The sequence below is a fragment of the Arachis duranensis genome, chromosome 4 (genome assembly GCF_000817695.3).
Source record: "Arachis duranensis cultivar V14167 chromosome 4, aradu.V14167.gnm2.J7QH, whole genome shotgun sequence".
Classification (NCBI taxonomy): domain Eukaryota; kingdom Viridiplantae; phylum Streptophyta; class Magnoliopsida; order Fabales; family Fabaceae; genus Arachis; species Arachis duranensis.
The window spans coordinates 118,500,087-118,520,101 of NC_029775.3; the positions used below are offsets into that span (position 1 = coordinate 118,500,087).

A 20,015-nucleotide genomic window follows, 5' to 3' on the forward strand; every position below is an offset into this window, starting at 1 on the left:
GGTCTAATATTAGATACCATGTTAGGCCCCCTCAATGTTTAACTTAATGAAAGAGTACAATTTAAGGGATAATACATGAAAAACTAATGCAATTCCATGCTCGCAAAGTTGCATTTGTAGGACTATGCCAACATTTAGATTTCCCATGATTTAGGGTGTCAAAAATTTCAACCAAGAAATAGGAAGCCATTTGACTGTTGCACCCATATTCATATATTCTCTAGACTTGAAACTGACCCTTAATGAAGGTCCATTATCCACGTGGCATTGCCCCCAACCAAATAAAAAGATTGAGTTTTATAGATATTTTATTATGAAAAGATTTTAAAAAAAAGAAAAATTATTTANAATATGCTAATAAATATATTAATTATAGAATAATATTTTAATAAATTACATTAATTTTTTTCTATTTTTTTCTATTTTTTTGATATTTGTTTGATTTTGTTTCCTAAGGATGATAATATATTTATGTTAAGGTAGTAATTTTATAACGATTGCAGAAGTGTGATAAGGACACTTGCATTGCCCATAAATACCGACACTCCACTCTATAATATGCCACTGCCCCACAACCACACTCCACACTCTTCTACACTCTACGCTCTTCACTCCTCAGCCAACACCATCGTCGTATATATAAACTAATTAATTAATGTATATGCATATCTCTGTTTAATTAATTATTCATAGTATATGGATATATAAGACTAGGTCAGTTAATTAAGCAGCATAGTGGTGATTATATTGAGAATGACGAATATGTGGAAGGTGGTGAAGCCGGTGGTGTTGATGGTGATTGTGCAGATAGCAAATGCATGGATGAATGTTCTCTACAAGCTTGCTGTCAACGATGGCATGAGCCTCAGAGTAGTTGTTGCCTACCGCTATATCTTCGCTACTGCTTTCATTGCTCCTCTTGCTTATATTCTCGAGAGGTAATTAATTAATGCATACCTCTATTCTTTCTTTAATTTAATTTAATTTTCTTTTTCGTAGGAAGACAAGGACAAAGATGACTTGGACCATTCTCTTTCAGTCATTCTTGTGCGGTTTATTTGGGTATGTATCTTCACTAACCACTACTCATTCAATTCATATCATGCATGTGTATGTTCATCTTTTCCTTTAACCTTTCAAGTTTCAACACCTATAATTGCTTCGTTTTATATTGTATTTCCACATGCATCTAGTAGTGTAGCTAAACCTAAATTTAGAAAAAGAAAACTTTTACACCAGATTTTTAATTCTTATTATTTTTCTATTAAAAACTGGATTAGATACAATGATATAATTTTTTTTATATTGTAAATATTTATTAGTATATTAACCTCATTTATTCTGCCACTTTTTCTTTTTCCGTGTTTGTTTTACATAAAGTTTGGGAAAATGAAAGTTAGCTTTGTATTAGTAGTTATAATTTAGCAGACTTCTCTAGAATTCCAAGGCCGGGCCTTGTTTATTTACTCCTGCTACTTTTTCTTCTATATGAAAATATAAATAAAAAAAATTAAGAGAATTATTAAAATTTATTATTTTTAATTATTAAATGTTTAAAATATTTAAAATGATGAAATAAAATATGTTGTTGAATTATTAGATAAAAAAATGACACTAAAAAAATTAAATTAATAATTAAATAATAATAAAAATAATAAATTCTGACGAGCAATTAATATTTTTTCACGACCAATAATGAAAGAGATTATGCATTTGTATATGTAGTAGGCTAGAAGTGTTTTGTCCAGGCAAGAGATACTAAATTAATTTGATTTCAGGGGAGCATTGGCTCAAAACTTACAAATGGAAGCGCTTGCTTTAACTTCTGTAACATTTGCAACCGCCATATCCAACTTGATTCCGGCTATCACCTTCATCTTATCCCTCTTTTTTGGGTAATTAATTGATCTACTAAGATTATATTATATATTTGTATGTTTGCTTATAAAATGCGTTTGTTGATCAGAATGGAGAAATTGAATCTGAGAAAAGCAGCAGGAAAGGCAAAGATAATAGGAACAATGACTGGAATTGGCGGGGCAATGTTGATGACATTCTATAAAGGCGTGGAAGTTAAGATGCTATCCTTTCACATTAACCTCTTCAATCAACGAAATAGCGGCGGCTCATCACATGGTGGCGGAGGGTTATTCTTGGTGGGTGCTGTGTCGTCGTTCTTCTTCAACGCATCTTATGCGTTGTGGCTGATAATTCAGGCGAAGATGAGTAGCGCATATCCGTATCCCTATTCAAGCACTGCACTCATGTGTTTAATGGCTGCACTTCTGTCTGTTATCTTCACATTTTGTGTTGAGAGGGATTTGAGTCAATGGAAGTTGGGTTGGAATGTCAGGCTACTCACTGTAGCTTACGCTGTATGTCTTCTTCTCGTTGCATTATTGTTTTCATTTTTTTTAATTAATGTTGATTAATTATATTTATTGGTGTAGGGTATAGTGGTTTCGGGAGTGATGGTGGCTGTGACATCGTGGTATCTACGCATGAAAGGTCCATTGTTTGTCTCTATTTTTAGTCCTCTCATGCTAGTGGTTGTTGCTTTTGCTGGATCCACCATTCTTGATGAAAAGCTATATCTTGGAAGGTACGTACATTATTACTGCACCCTAATTGCACGTACACTTCACTAATGATGAGTGTTAATTACAGCATAATTGGATCGTTGTTGATTGTGTGCGGCTTATACCTGGTTCTGTGGGGTAAAAACAAAGAGATGATGAAAAATCAACTAGTGCCAATATGCCATCAATAGTGGTCAAGCTTCCAGTACATGATATCCATGGGAATGATCAAGATTCATTCAAAAACCACAATAGGAAAAAAGGAGGAGAACAAACATAAAATAATTAATTAATAGACTCTTAATTATGTGCCTCACATAGCACCTCCCAAATTAAGGCATTATGTAACATGTATAACTTTTACAAGTTCTGCACATAGATGCATACATAGTATTATAGTAGGAGCCTTTATCTATATCTTGCTTTATTATAATTATACACATAGTATTAAAGTGTGCCACTTGATAAATTAATTGCTTTGCCATCCTTTTCGAATCGTGCCAACATCTGATGATGTAACTAATTTTCCTAGCGCATTGGGCTCATATGAAACCATATAATCACGAGTGTTAACTACAGCAAAGTTGGATCCTTGTTGAATCAATTAGAGGCAGCAAAGCATGAAGATAACCATGGCGTTGCCAATGAAGATCATGCACCACCACCCCACAAGGATAATAATATTAATTATATGTCTTCTCGTACAGACCAAATGAAGGCATTATATGCACCTTTATTTTGCCATCTTTTACTTTACTTTATGGAAAAGGGAAACCACATTTTTATTTTTAATATTGGGTTATGTTCGGCTGGTCGGGTGCCGTACGTACGGTCCGGGAGGATCCTTGAGTTGATAGGCGGGGTGTGGCTTGGAACCAGGTCGCGAGGGTGAAGCAGGAGTAGCCGACGTTCCGAGCTCCGGATGTAAAAGAGGGGGTGTCACCTGTAAAGACACTCTGACGCTCTTGTCAGTTTAATGTGCAGGCGAAAAAGGGTTAAAGTGGTAGGTGTCGTACCTTGGGGGAGGGGTAGGACCCTCCCCTTATATATCGTGTCAGAAGTGGGTCCCGCAAGGGCAGAACGCATCTTCCTCGAAGCTTCCTCACACAGCTGTAGTAGAGAGCTGTCCAGGACGCGTGTCCGGGTCGTTATTCAGTCGCCTCGCACCCGACCGTTCGGGTCGGGTGGTTCGTGAGTCGGGTCGGCCCATGCCATAGGTGGGCCAGGCCGTAACAGGTTAACAATGGTGTTTTTTTGAATTGTGATCTAATGTGGTATTTTTCTAAAATGTGGGATGATTTATTTTACGAAGTACAAATCGGACCGTCCGATTTTTAAGAGGTACAGAAATCGGACCCTTCGATTTTTGTACTCAGACCGTCCGATTTGTGTACCCCAAATTTTTAAATTTTTTTAAACTCGGACCCTCCGATTTGTGTACCTCCTATAGTTTTAAAAAACACAAAAATTTACTATGTTAAAGTATAACACTCATCTTACTTCCATATCTAAATTTTTTAGCCAAAGAAAAATCACTACTTTAATTTCTTTTGTTCTCTTACTCATTTTATTTATGTCGCATTTCTTTATCTCTGTACTATTATTACTATAAAAAATGTTTAATAATAAAAAAATTGGTTAAAAATAATCAAAATTTATCATATTTAAGATTTATTAATGAATATTAAATAAAATAAAATTTTAACTATTTTTTTATCTTTCAATCATTAGCGTATTACTATTATGTTCCTGCTCTTATTAAAACCTAAATTAAATGTACCTAGCTACCTATAATTCAATTGGAACATATGTAGATCCTGTCTTTCTTTAAGAGGTCTTTTGTATTTTAAACAAAAAAGGTTGCATAATGTTTTTGTTAAAAAATGTTGTAATAATAGTAGTGGTTTCTGTAATAATAGTACAGAGATGAACACAAAGAAAATTTCTGTAAATATTATTAGTGGTTTCAGAAATACAAATGTTGTAATATTATCCATTCCTAATAATGTCTCAATGAACACAGAAGATTTCTGTAATCTTTATCCAAGAAGCTAAGATGTATAGTTTTTTCTTGTACCATTTAGAGGACTATAACATCGTTTATGGAAAATGTAATAAAAAGTAAAATGATAGGAGAAATAAATAAAACAATGCAACAATAAGCAATCAATGAGATATTTTATTTCATTTATTAAAATAATCAAAGGTATACATAAATATGGTACATAGAATATTAAAATAATATTAGGCATTCAGCATTTTAGAAATGATAATAAGATGGGCAGTGACATGTTAAAAATATTTCAAGCAGTCTACTAGCAGTATTGTCGCAACTATTGCGATTAGCTGCAAATTTAACTGCTACTATCTACAAATTTAACAGTAATTTTGACTGAGATATTAAATAGAACAGTTATATACTTTCGTTTTGATGACAATAATTTCTACATAAAATTATTATTTTAATCGCATTCTATTTTTCTTCAAAACAAGACCATAATAATAAAATAAAGCATATATGATATAGTTTTTATTTCAATTTATTTTTTAAAAAAATTTCAATATTTACAATATTCAGTAGCATTGCCAAAATGAAGGCTATATATGATGTGATCATGCCATTAAAATCATATTTGACAGCATCATTATATGTAGTAGCATTGTTAAAATAACGGTTGTAATCATGCCATTAAATGTGATCCATTATTTTCATTCAAACTACCAAATGAATAATAAACAAATTAAATAGGAAGCAAGCAAAACATTATAGAGAATATAATAATAAAGTTGTAAGCCATGAGAAGAATGGAAATGAGTAGCAAGTGATGGTGTGATGTAAACTTAGTATATATCACACCCTTCAATTCATTTTCAATCTAATTAGAGGGATTATGGTATTTGAAAAATGGTCTAAGAAACATGCATGATGGGGTCCAGTGTATCTGAACTTGAACTTGGATAACCTACATTGTCTTGTAAGTTGTAACACCAAAAACACTGTCAAATTTGTTTTATTTTTTTATTTATTTTATATATCTAATGCTAAATGACGTTGTAATAAACTCTAAATAAAACCTTACTATATTTCAAAAATAAATTCTTGATTGTATAGAATAAACTTATAATTTGCTCTCGAAAAATATTGTCTAGGAAGTTACATACAATTTGCCGAAGAGAAAATTATTCTAAAAAATCGTTAGCGATATTTAATAATTATTTAAAAAAAATTAGTACCAAAATTATTAAAAAATATTAATTTTTATAATATTAAAAAAATCAATTTTTTTATAGAAAAACAAATATATCGTTAAATTATTTTTTATTTCTTTTCTATAAATATATCTATTTTTTATTACCTATTATATTCAAATCTTTATTAATTTACGTTTATATATAACATAAATTTGTTACTATAAATTACTAATTTACCATTATTAATAAATAATTTTATTGTTTTACTACACTCTCAAAAACCAACACAACATCATTATAAAAATGATAGAGAGATAAGTAAATCACAAAATGATTATCGTATGAATCAGAGAATAATTATCGTTGTACTTTGATTTATAGCAAGTAATATATATGTAGTTATTCTATTTCTCTGCATTTTTGTCTCCTTTTATTTTTATAATTAGAGTTCATTACTAGTGCCTTAATTTTTGTTCTCCACATGTTTCGAGTTTTTAGAATAATTTATATACATAATTATGTCTTAAAAGAGTATTTTAGAATAATCTTAATTCTCAATCTTATATTATGCATTTTAGAATAATTTATATACATAATTATGTCTACAGCAGATAAATAAATAAAAAAATAATTTAAGGATATATTTGTACTTTTACAAAAAAAATTGGACATTCATCTTAAATATTTTATAAAAGCTTTTACAAAACTCATTTATGATCACTTCGAAAGCCTCAGAAGGATGATCACTTTGAATGAGTTTTTAAAAATATTTTGTTTTCAAATGATATTTTTTTAAAGGATTTTGCTAACTTGTGCTCTATTAAACATACTATAAAAAATGTTTTATAAAATTTATTATAAAAATAAATTTTTTTATGTTTTCAATACACTACATATATCAAAAAAACCATAGACACTCAAATTCTGTTTTTATTCTTGTCATATTATCGTGGCCCATATTTTTTTTCGACTAAATTTTGTCTTCCCAATCCAGCTCCATCAAAAACCAAATAGCCCATACCTAATAATAACAAAAATCAACAAAAACATGCGTCACATTAACAAGTAACAACTGCTTAGGCTGAAAGAATATGAAAGAAAAGAAAATAAGAAAAAAAAATAAAAAGAAAGAAAATAGAAGAAAAAGTAGAATTATATATATATTAAAATTATATTAATATAAAATTACATTAATATCTTTATTTATATTATATGTAAATTATAATTTATTAATGATAAAGAATAAATGTGTAATTTTATTCATATGTGCTACGTTTCTTTTAATTTTCATCTCATTTTTAGGAAGAAAATAATTTAGTAAATTTCACACTATTTTTTTTCTTTTTTCTTTATTTTTTCTTCTCATCCAACTAATAAAAAAATTTACTTTTTTATCAATTTTCTTTCCTCCAATTTTCTTTTTCTTCAAATTCCCTTGATTGAAACAATGTGTTAATATTTTCATATTATGGGATTTTATGCCATAATTAACCCATCTAAATTTTTGCAATCACTACTATCTTTCGGTCTATGTCTACTACTACACCAACAACTATAACACGCGTCGAGATTTGCTTACCTCCACCTCGATTCAGCAAGTGTTGAAAAAATTTTACTTCAGCATCGTAGTCGAACCTCAGAGCAAGTCCAATAGAGAGACTCAATTTTGCTTTTTTCTGACACCAGCAGGTCTCAACCGTTGAAGCAAATCAAGTGAAAGTCCCATATATATTTCTAGGAGAGTCAGGCTCTCTGAACAGAGACTTTAACAAGCTAATAATAACTTGCTAAGTGACAAATTATTATTTAAACAAATAATTATATAAAATTATATTAAATAAATAGATAATAATTAATTTAGTAATAATTATAATAATTTTTTATATTAAATATTGATATTCTTATTTAATTAATAATTTATTAATAATTATAATAATTAAGTAGATTAAATAATTAAATTTTTATTTAATTAATAATTTATATTAATTATTTATATCATAATTAATATTAAATATTATTTATATTTATATTATTATATTAAATTAGCCGTTTTAAAACTAGCCGTTGTAAAATTACCCGTTAGAAACTAGCCATTATTATGTTACCGTTATTATTAATAAATTAATATTTTGTTACTCTATATATACCACTTAGATACACTACTATTCTCACACTATCTACTACTCTTCTTTATCTTTTTCCAAGTTTACGAAATCAAAGTTCTGCTACTATTATTTTTACATACTATTTATATATTAAATAAACCATTATATATTTGTGTATAAATATATGTATTGTTTAACTCATTTTTAATGTATATTTTATATCTCAATATATATTTTATATTCGTGACTAATATTGATAACTAATTTTAATTCACACAAAATATAATATTTTTTTAAATAAATAATTTAAATATTTTATTTTTAGATATAAATAATTTATAACATATTTACTAATTTTTATTTTATTAACATATTCGTTTACCGTATGAATAAATCAATATATGGAATTTGAAAAAAATACATATATATCTCATTGTGTATTTGGAAATATAAAAATAATAATTTTTAAAATATTTAAATTATTTATTTAAAAAAAATCCTACTAGAATCTTAACTTATAAATTTTAAGAAGTTCAAAAACCTCTCCGATATACTTGATGAAACTCACCATTACAGCTGGTACAAATAAATGCTTTGATATGCTAATATTGGATCGAAATAATGCGTATTATTGTTTTGGAAATGACGAAAGAAACCAGAAAAATATCAAAGCATTATTTGCATTTAATTCCCATAAAAATAGAAATAGGGTACCCCTAATTAGTATTAATTGAATTGTGAATGGAAATTTAGGTTTCCAATATCAAAATTATGCATTGTTCAACTCATCTTTGCAAAAGATTTGACACCGTATTCAAAGCCATTGTCAATTACCAATCCCCAAACATAAACGCACTAATGGGTCTACCTATCACCTTTTGCTTTACCAGGGCTAACATACTTTCTTTTTCTTTTTTTATAAGAACTAAAATAAAAATTATAAATTACAAATTTTATAAGCACTACTAGTGATAGGCTCTAATTTAAGTTAACATTTACAGAAATTATCCTAATTATTCTTGTGATTAATAAGCACATGGCCAAAACAGGATCTATATATATGCGCTATAAAAATTTAAAAACCACTAAAAACTAGATTCTCACAAATTGGCTTTAATTTCTCACATGATATCTACTTTTCCCACCTGAAAATCTAGAGTCTCCTATAAACTCACAAGAAAAATTTTACCAAACATTTATACAACAGAAACAACAAAGTCTTATTTTGTTAGATAAATTACATAAATCAAACAATATTATTGTATTTTAATTAGTATATATTATGTTTATAATAATTAATCTTTCGTTAATTTTTATACAATAATCGTCGATAAAAAAATACACTATGATTCTATATTTATATAGAATTTGAATATTAATTTTTTATTAACAATTAACTAACTTTTTTATTTTTTATTTTATAAAAATAATTTAAACCTTTAATTTTATTATTTATTATTTAATTGTTGGTTAAAAAAAATTATTTTCTAGCCAAACCTGATTGAGGTCACCTCATTATGTCCTTTTCACTTTAAACTCAAAGTCTTTGTCTGCTTTTATGGCTTTGTATCGTACTTGGAAATAGTAGCTGAGATGCATTATTGGAATTGTTCCATTACTTCCATATAAGTCAATCATCACCTTTTAAATAATAGGTACCTGATTTAGAATTTCACCATTTCGGCATTTCCTATGCCTATAATATATAGACTTGTTTATTATGCTCATCATGCATATCAAATAAATGTGGATAATTAATTAACAGCCAGGTCGAGGTTCCCATATTCATCTAAAAAAGGATATGATAAAGTAGTATGATATTTTGGGTGGGTTAAAGTGATAAATATTTTGGGTTTTATTTGAGTTTGTATAATAGAAAAATAAATCTTTGTTGAAAGAATATTATTATATCCCAGTTCAACTCAATAGAATAGGTTTAGAGTTCAAACTTTTAGAATATATTATGGTCCATGCATGCATGGGGAAATTCTAAAGTATCATCGGAAAGTTATTATATATATAATGAAAAAAGGCTTTGATTTTTATGAAAGTTGATCCATGCATTGTGTATCTATTCTTATCCAACTAATAATAAGTATCTGAATTAACATTGTGGCCTAGACTTGGCGAGGCATTGCACGATTAGGAGCATCACATAATGCGTCCAACAATTTTACAATATTGGAATATGTAGGGCACAACACAAAATTAAATAATGAAAAGTATGAGGAGCCAATGGAATACTTGAACAATGTGAACAATGTAAGTTTATGGAGTATTAGAGATATAATAATTAGTGTTATCTTTTTTCATTAGCTGAAATTTTTAGGACGAGTGGTATTATGAAGAGTTTATGTAAGTTTATAGAAGAGTTTGATTCTTGGTGAACCCAAAATTAGTTTGATTTTTTGGGGATGTTCATTTTGTAACTCAATAGCCCATTGTTCATTGTACACATTGTACAAATAGTCCATTTTCAAGAAGTGGCATCAATATGATGCATTGCTCTGTTTTATTTTCAAAAATGGAGAGACACATGCATGCATGACATCAAAATAGTATTCATATATTTGTCTTATGGCTGGTAACCCAATTGATTGAATCTTTGAATGGCAAAATAGTGTTTGTGGCATGGCGTGGTGTGGTATTATTGACGAGGAATGTTAGAGGCCAGCAATTTTAGTGTTTTGTAATCATCAATTGGCCATCAATAATGTTTTTAATAGTGTGAGATTATATCTAATGGTGAGAGATTACTTACTTTTATTTTGATGGTTAAGTACTGGCCTAAACTTTTCCATTATTGATTGCTAGAAAAGATTGGATCCCCTTTCTAAAAGAAAAAGAAGTAGGACATATATTTTGAGTAACAATTAACTAACTTTGAACCTTGCTAAGTTTTATAAGAAAATTAAGAAATAAAATATATAACACTATAAAATGTCCTTGTGGAAGAAAGCGTCATTCTGTAATAAGAATGTTTGAATCGCTTACTCTCCCTTCTCTTCACCTTCCTCAACCTCTCTTTTCATCTCCTCATTTCTCCTTACGGTAACTTCACTTTCTCTTTCCTTATGTATTTACTTCCATGCATGTGTCAATGGTTCAATTGCTGCATGCCAGTCTTATTATTGTTTTAGATTTTGCTAGTTTATTCATCCTGCTATTTCTTAATATAGTGAATTGATGAATAAGTTCAGACTTAATAAGCTTAGTGAAGTAGGGCTCTGTTCTGTGATTCTGTTAGTTAATCATTTCCGCGGTTACTCACTTTAATCACATCACCTCATTCCTTGCCTTCCTTTCTTTCGATTTTCACAGCACTCACATGTCTCCACCACTCTCCGCCGCCGTCATCTTCATCCTCCTGCTCATCCCGGCGCCCACAACCACCATCTCAGCCGCCACCAACTTCAAAACCGCCTCCTACTACTCCTACTCCGGCAGAGTCTTCTCCACCTCCGCTCCTCCTACTCCTCCATCTTCTTCACCAGCACTATATACAAGAATTAGTAGAAGAAGAAGAAGAAGAAGAGGAGGAGGAGTAGAACCTCCACCTCCATCTCCTCCTCCGCCTAGTGCTGTTAACTCCTCAGCTCCTCCTACTGTCCTACAAAACTAGACTATTCGATCAATTTGTTTACACTTGTGTTTAGTTTATTAGTATTATACTAACTAGTGTAAAACTCTTGCTTTTAATCAATTCGAATAAAGTTTAAATTTAATAATTATGCAAATAATATTAATACAATTAATTGCAATAAAAAAAATTAATTATAAAACTATTAATTAAATCTTAGTCCATTACCTGGACCAAATATATAATATACCATTTAGATATATAGTATATAAATTATTAATTGATTGAATGTCACACTCTTACAATGGTGTTACTAATAAAGTGATGAATATTAGTTGTTGAATTTTCAGATTATGAACTGTAAATTATTCTTTGTTTTATATATTTGATATATTAATTTAAAGTTGTTGACTTATTGTTATTATTGTTGTTGATTTTAAATATTTAATAGTGAGATCAAAGATCATAAATGGTGTTGATAGTGTTGAATTGGACTGAGATGAAAGTTGAGATTTAGATAGGTGTTGAATTGGAATCTGAATTTATTAATTTAAAAGATTATAGGTGGTGCTAATATGTAATATATGCCTTCTCATTTTTTTCTGGTGGTGAAAATAATTTCGTTTAAAATGGATGACCAGTAATCATGAAGATTTATATTTTATAATGAAGTGTAAAAGAAGTAGATAATGTAATCCATATTAAAATTGTAATTCATGTATTAGAAATTTATGAGTAATTATTATGATTTTAATTTTTGGTATTTTGTTAAAGCATGTCATGTGATTAACACACACTTTTTTTTTTGGTGAAAACTTATGAAGTAAAGATTAGTTAATTTAAAATTATTGGTCATCGTTTATATTTTAAAATTATCTATGAATTTCGTAAGGTTTATTTATTAAAAAAGAACAATAGGTTACTAAACTAACTTATAGCCACACTTTCAAAGAGTGGTTATAATGAACAATAGCTAGCCATCAACATTCACGCTTTAAAAGTGTAGCTGTAAGTCTCACTATTGGCACGCTTTAAAAGAATGGCCATAATGTACGGCAGTCATCAAGAGCCACGCTTTAAAAGCGTAGTTGTATCGCAATCTATTGGCACGCTTTAAAAGCGTAATCATATGTCTCGTTATTCGCCAAACTTTAAAAGCGTAGTCATATGTCTCTTTATTGACACGCTTTTAAAACGTAGCCATATCTAGTACATATGGCGATATTTAAAAACGTGACAATAAATTACCAAAAACGTGACAATAAAGTAACTAGTATTCTGGCAGATGTGATCTTTTTAAAAGCGTGTCGGTAACTCAAAAAGCGTGATAAAAAATTATCGTTATACTTTTTAACTTTTCGCACATTTTTAAAGCGTTGTAAAAAACGTGTCTTCTTGTAGTGTGTATTCGGAGTTGGAATCATTTTACTAATAAGAGTCACTTTTCCCCTGAGAGTCATAACCAACCTCAGAGAATGCCAAACTTTTGGACTTTCCATTTGATATTTATATTTGATTTGACCCATTTTAGTCCTTTTCTTCCAACATATAGGAAGCTTCACAAGACCACAGTAAAAATTTACCATTGAAAATGCATGAAAGAGACTTATAATTTCAAATTAAGAGGTTATTTTCAAGTTATATATATTATATTATTAGCTTAATTAAATAACTTTATTCTATCAACCATTTAGATCCAATCATCCAATAGTTAAATAAAAACACTTAAAAAAACAGATACGTAATATTATTTGTATGGACACCTAATTAAGATAATGACTTAATATACAAAAATAAGACATGCACTAATTTAAATACCTAAATATCATTCATTTTTTTTTTCTAAACATACAGTAGTATTCAAGTTTAGATTGAACAAGTTTGTCTTTCTTTAATTAGTGCTTGGTAGATATGCAACTTTTGGCCTTGTTAGGTGGAGATGATCACTAACATTAAGAACTAGACAAATAGTTTAAAGGTTACCTTATTATATTCTATCTGATAATTTAATTTAACATTCTCATATTTTGAATTTAAGCAACATTAATTTAAATCTTATATTAAAATATATTACAATGTTGTGAATTGGTAGAGTAAAACGGTCAAAGCCATCAAAATCATCATCATATATATACACACACATTAAAGAAAGAAGATGAAAGCTTTTACTATATCGAGTTTAATGGCATGGGCATGATCACATCAGTGCTATGCTATTCTTCTTTTCCTTCTCTCTATCTTCCACTTTTTCTCTCTCTTCTTCTTTCAAGGATTTCATGCAAATAACAAAGAGATGATCAACAAATACATATCAATTAGGTGATGAAAATTATTGTAATAATTAGGTGGTCAACAAAACCCATACCGTAAGACATAAATGTGAACAGAAACTACACTTTTCTTATTGTCATGAATGATCTTGTTTTTTCTCAAGGAAAGCAAAAAGCAATGGGAGCTTAAGACTAGAGTATGATACAAGTTAAATAACAAAGAAAGAAAAAGGTGATAAAACAAAGTAGATGTCAACATCAATGAAATACATAAAAGATCAGAAGAAAAAGGATCAAGTTTCTTATGATGAGTATCATTAACTATTTTTAGTTTTATTACTACACTAGAAAATTAACTATTTACACAAATACTGGCTCCTATTAAATATTAGTATTTGCATGGACATGATAAATTGGGAATTAGGAGAAATTGAAGAAAGAGGGAGAATTAGATTGGTGCATCGATTTGGAAAGCCCACCAGACAATCAAACTAATAATATTGATTATTAAAAAAAATAGAACCCAAGTGAAGAAGAATCACTCCTTCCCATACCATCTTTATATACTCTCACTCCATTCTCTCATCTCTTCATCCTTCACATTCTCCATCTCTCTCTCTGAATTACTCGTGTTCAGGTCTGGGTTCTTCAATCCCAATCTCCTTTTGTCTTTGCTTTCATTTTTCTACTTTTCTTGAGTCATTCAAGGGGTGATCTGGTGCAAAGTTTTGATTTTTCTTCAAGCCCGGCTAAAAGACTTTTCTTTTATTCTGCTTTTCATTTCCTCTTCCTGATTCTCTCTACTCTCTCCCCTCTCCTTCATTTCTTCCTCTCTCTTGTTCATTCCTCTGTTGCACAAATGGCTTTCAATCATAATCAGGTGCGCCAATTTTGATTCTTCAGTGAAATTTCTTTTGGTATTTAAATATGAAAAAGAATATTTTGATTATTTACTCATTTTTCAATTCATCTTGATTCTTTATCTCTGGATAGGCCCAGCAGCACGATGAAGAAGGCGTGGTTCCAGAATACAGGCTCAGAGGAGCTGCACAACGTTGGTTATGCGTCACACTTGTCCTTTTGATAGTGTGCCATATTTTGACCAATGTCAATCAATCCACCATGTGTACGGTCAAGGAAGAATTAAGTCTAGGGAAATATAAGGAGGTACTCAGGTACTCACTAATCTTCTATGCCCTGTCCTCAACTTCATAAATCAACATGTGAACATGTCCAAGCTCAATCCCCTGATTGGATTCTTCATATTATTCTGTATCGTATTGACTGTTGCTGTGATGCTTGTGGTGGGTGTGAAATTCAATCGCACCCATGCAGTTTTAACCCTCATCTGGTTCATTCTGATTCTCCAAGGACCATTTGGTGTAATGTTTGGCATCAACCTTGTACTAGCATTATTAGTGACATGGTCGTCCCCAAAAAAAAGCAACAAATGGGAGGGTGCGTGAAATGACAGGGTGCGTGAATGAGGTGTTATTACTTATTTCTGACCTCCAGGCAAGTAGAACCAGTATTGTAATAATTGCAATTCTGCCTAAACACTTTATATGTGTGATTAGAAATGTTTTAGTGTTTATCTTCTCCCATACATGCATTGGCTGCATCAAACTCCTAGATCAGAAACCATTACTTAAGCCATTTGAGGATCTGACTTTTTGGAAACTCAGTTTGAGACGTTGGGACAATAATCTCCTTTCTTTACAACAGATTATTTTTATCTATTTCTTTTTTTACTGTAAACGCATAATTATCTGTAAGGTATTAAAAAAAAAAAGTTCCCAACTATACAACGGGACCGGCCCATAAAATAATCCATGCAAATGCAGCGCGGATAAAAAAGTTCAGCCCAATCTTTTTCTACGTGCACTTTAAACAATTAACAAATGCTATGGTTTCATCTCAAGTGTTTGTTTGGTACTATTTAGTTGATAAATTTTATTTTTTAGTGTATTTGATAAATTTTTAGTAGTAAAAATAAAAATATTAAAAAATATAAAAATATAATTTTTGAAAAGTTATAATTTATATTTTTTTAAAACATCTTTTCTCTTTAAAAAAATATTTTTTACATAATAAATAAACAAAAAATATTTTTATATTATTATACCCAAACATAATTAATAGATAAAAATATTTTTTGTATGAGATATATAAATATAAAATTACTTTTATTTTTTCATAACATCTTTTAAAAAAGAATAACTAAAAAAATATTTTTTCTTAGAAGCTCACTCAGATAAGTTCCAAACCACCCTAAATTCTACTCTCAAACAATATTGATGCACGTTGTAAAAAATTATATCTAATTTCCCCAAACCATAACAAAATAACTCCTCCAAGTTCATGCAATAAATTGTAACAAATTCTAGTTGTGGTACATATTCAAATCAGTAAGCCAAGGCCATAAGGTTTAAAGAATTTTTCACCAGCGATAGCATTCCACGTTTCATTGAAAAAAAAAACATATTAAAAAGGATTTTCCTTTTCTTTTTTTTTTCTTACTTTTTTTTTTCTTTCTCAAAGGTAGATTATTTTCCACCCGATGTTTTTGGTCCCTCATTTTTGGCTCCATTGATTTCAACCAATGAACTTCAAGATCATCGTATCCATCCTAAACCCAAATACGATTGCACCTCTACACCAAAAAAGGAAAAAGCCCAACTTCTACATCTATTTGTGCGGCCCAATTATTTTTCATTTATCCAATTTAATTATTTACGTTTGTTTAATTAATTCCGTAAAGATAAACGTTGATGCCTGTATAAATGACGTAAGACCCATTTCCTCCACACGCGGCAGCCTCATGCTCCGACACCTATTGACAGCATGACATGGTGATTTTCACAACCAGCACCATAGAATTTTCATAATTACAAAGAGGCAGACACATCACAAACAAATAATTACAAAAAATGCAGACGCAAGACACATTTATAGGGTGGTTGTGTGTGAATTCCTTAATGTATGGGGAAAAGACAAAAAAAACAAATAAGCATTGAAGACTCTGATGGTAAGGCATTTGGTATTTTCTGCACTTGAAGGTCATGCTTCACAAAATACTCCCGCATTTCATTCCAATTTTTATGGTAATTACTATACTTTTTATCTTCTCAATTCATGCCATTTATTTGACCCAAAATATGCACTATAAAAAGGAATGAAAATAATTTATTATAGATATATTTTTTGTTATATGAGCCCTAATATTTTTTGTTATAAGAATCATCTTTTGGTCTTGTATATACCAAATTTAATTTTATTAATATATAGGATGAATATTTAACTTTATAATTTTAGATTATTGTATAAATATAATTAATATGATCTTATTTCTCTTGTTCTCAATATTGCCCCTATGAACTTTTTTATTGCATAATTTACTTTGATAAAAAATAATAAAGTTTGATTTAAAAAATTTAAACTTGAAAACTTATTTTGGTTAAGCTCAAATTTTAGTTTATTTTATATTATATAAATATTAAATTCTTTGATTAAATAGTTATTTGATTACGATATGATATTAAATATAATTTTTATTTTGGCAATTAAATTTTAATTATTATGCAAATATTATATTTTACGTAATTGTTTTTTTTTTGTTTTTTTTAGTTATTATATATTTTTAGGATCATTTAATTATATTTATTTCTTTAAAAGAAATATCATTATTGGAGAATAACTAATATTTGTGATAATCTAAAATTGAAAATATTGAAAATGCAAAATATTGATACTCCAAATTTTTTAAATATAAATCTTAAAATAAATATATATGATTATGTTTAATGATCATAATTGGAGGTCATTATATTATTTCAAATTTTCAGATCATATTTTTCCTACTTAAATTTTATTTCTTTATTGATTGTTATTATTTTTTTGGTACATTTAACTAACATTAGTTTATATCAATTAAAATTTATGACTTAAAAAAAATAAACAGATGTCTAAAAAGATAAACAAAAAATATATTTTTTTAATAAAAAAATTATGTCACTTTATTTTTTTTACATCATATTTTACATTTTTTTTACATCATATAAATACTGATTATGTATGATTGATAATTATATTTTTATTATTGATAATCAAAATAATTGATAATTAATATAATTATTTATTAAATACTAATTTTATATAATTATAATAATTAGTTATTAAAGCTATTAACGTAAATATTATTTAAATACTAATTATGTATGATTGACAATTATATTATGATTATTGTCAATTATAATGGTTGATAATTAGTATATTTGGAATAATTGATAATTAAAATAATTAATAAGTAGTATAATTATTTATTAAATGCTCAAATTTTTTTTTGTTTATCAATTATATTTAGGTATAATAATATAAAAGTATTTTTTTGTTTAATTATTACATAAAAAATATCTTTTTTTATAAAAAAATATAAATTATAATTTCTCAAAAAAGAAGTATTTTTTTATTTTTCTAATATTTTTATTTGTATTACCAGAAATTTACTAAATACGCTAAAAAAATTTTTTTTATTTAAAAATAAAAATAAAAGTAATTTTATGTTTGGATATCTTATGCAAAAAGATTTTTTTATTTAACAATTATACTTGTGTATAACAATATAAAAGTACTTTTTTGTTTATTTATTATATGAATTTTTTAAAAAAATCTTTTAGAAAAAGATGTAAATCGTAACTTCTTTTAAAAATATTTTTTTAGTACTTTTATTTTTACTACTAAAAATTTATTAAACACATTACAAAATAATTTAAAGAAAAAATCTTTTTTCATTGAAAAATATATTTTTTAAACAACTTAGTGAGACCAAAAAGCATTAAATTGAAAAATACGTCATACACTGTTTAAGGACAATATAAATGCACAGCAGCTTGGGATACAATGATATATGATCACAGCATGAAGGTCATTTTTATTGCATTCTTACTTTTGGCTTCCATGGCCTCCCTACTCTCTCCAACTACTCTAGCAGTTCCAGAGGTTCAACTCATCAAAGGTAAGATAGACTACTCTTTGTTAATTTTTATTATGATACATTAGTTCTTAAAAAAAATTGATAAATTAGGCTTTGATTCGTTTAGAATATAAAATGAATTAGTTTTTTGTGTTTTAAAAAATTAATAAATCCTTAATTTTTTCCTAAAAATAATATCGCTGAAGATCAATTTTTTTAAAATTATAAAAGATAAAATTCTTAATTATTTGGCTAATATGCAGTACTGACATAAAAATATAATGAAATGATTTGTCATCTTTTTTTCTAATATTTATACGCCAAAATCAACCAATAAAATTAGTTATCAATGTGTTTGTGTATAAATATATGTGTAATTTAATTTATTTTTAATATGTATATATATTCCAACATATATTTTATAGTGATAACTGATTTTGGTGTACACATAACATAATCTAAAAATAAATGTGTCAAAATAAAAAATTGTGAACGACAAGCTGAATGTATGTATCACTATTATATACAGGTGAAAGTGATGAGAGAGGATATAGAGGAACAAAAGAAGCACATGTTGGAAGTGATCCGCAAAGATATATAAAAACTCGACCTCCACCTCCACCTCGTCGTCCTCCTTCTCATCTCTAAATAGAGAGTAGTATGTAATGCTTATATTATTATGTGTGTTACTAGCTAGGAGTAATAATGCTAGCTATATCATCCATCACAATTTCCATCTATGTTTTTGTGTTACTTTTCAGTTTGTAATGGTGTTTGTGAAATAAATTAAAGCATATATGAGCTTTCATTTTCAGGGGAATAATAAAAGTGATGGTTTTTAATGTTTTTTTTTGGTGAATTTGAAAAAAAAAATTAGAACACATCACAAGAGCCAAACGAAACACGTTGGCTTTTTCTGTTTAATTAATCTACAATAATATTAGCTCAAGGTTACTTAAGATTTATTTAAAAAATTTATTTTTAAATTGGTGAACCAAGAGCTTTATGTAAATTTATGCACCAATAACTTAATTCGGCGATGATGAAGGGTATTATATATTATGAGTCCAACTATTAAGAAATCAATTATTAGTTCTAGGTTACATAAGATTAAGTCTCTCTAGAATAAAGAAATCGATAAGATGACGAAGTAAAAATTTATTAATCCTTAAATTAAAATAATAATCAAACATGATAAAAAATTACAAATTTAATGATAATTTAACTCTTATTTTATCTTTTTTTAACTTTAAATCTACTCAAGATTTTTATTAGTTTCATAGATTAATTTTGTTAGTAATTTTCTGTTGTAACAAA

The 20,015-nt window shown here is 28.1% G+C and overlaps 1 protein-coding gene and 1 long non-coding RNA gene across 2 annotated transcripts; both read left to right on the top strand.

Moving 5' to 3' along the window:
• Window positions 1-750: 750 nt before the first annotated feature.
• On the top strand, window positions 751-2,770 carry LOC107486536 (WAT1-related protein At1g68170-like). The gene is made up of 6 exons (XM_021141226.2): window positions 751-938; window positions 1,000-1,062; window positions 1,779-1,895; window positions 1,967-2,375; window positions 2,451-2,602; window positions 2,668-2,770. The coding sequence occupies exons 1-6, from the start codon at window positions 754-756 to the stop codon at window positions 2,768-2,770; spliced, it is 1,029 nt and encodes a 342-aa protein (XP_020996885.1). The 5' UTR covers window positions 751-753.
• Window positions 2,771-18,543: 15,773 nt separating this feature from the next.
• Window positions 18,544-19,540, top strand: LOC107486350 (uncharacterized). The gene is made up of 2 exons (XR_001591642.3): window positions 18,544-18,740; window positions 19,228-19,540. It is a non-coding gene; the product is annotated as an uncharacterized LOC107486350 (long non-coding RNA).
• The last annotated feature ends 475 nt before the right edge of the window (window positions 19,541-20,015 follow it).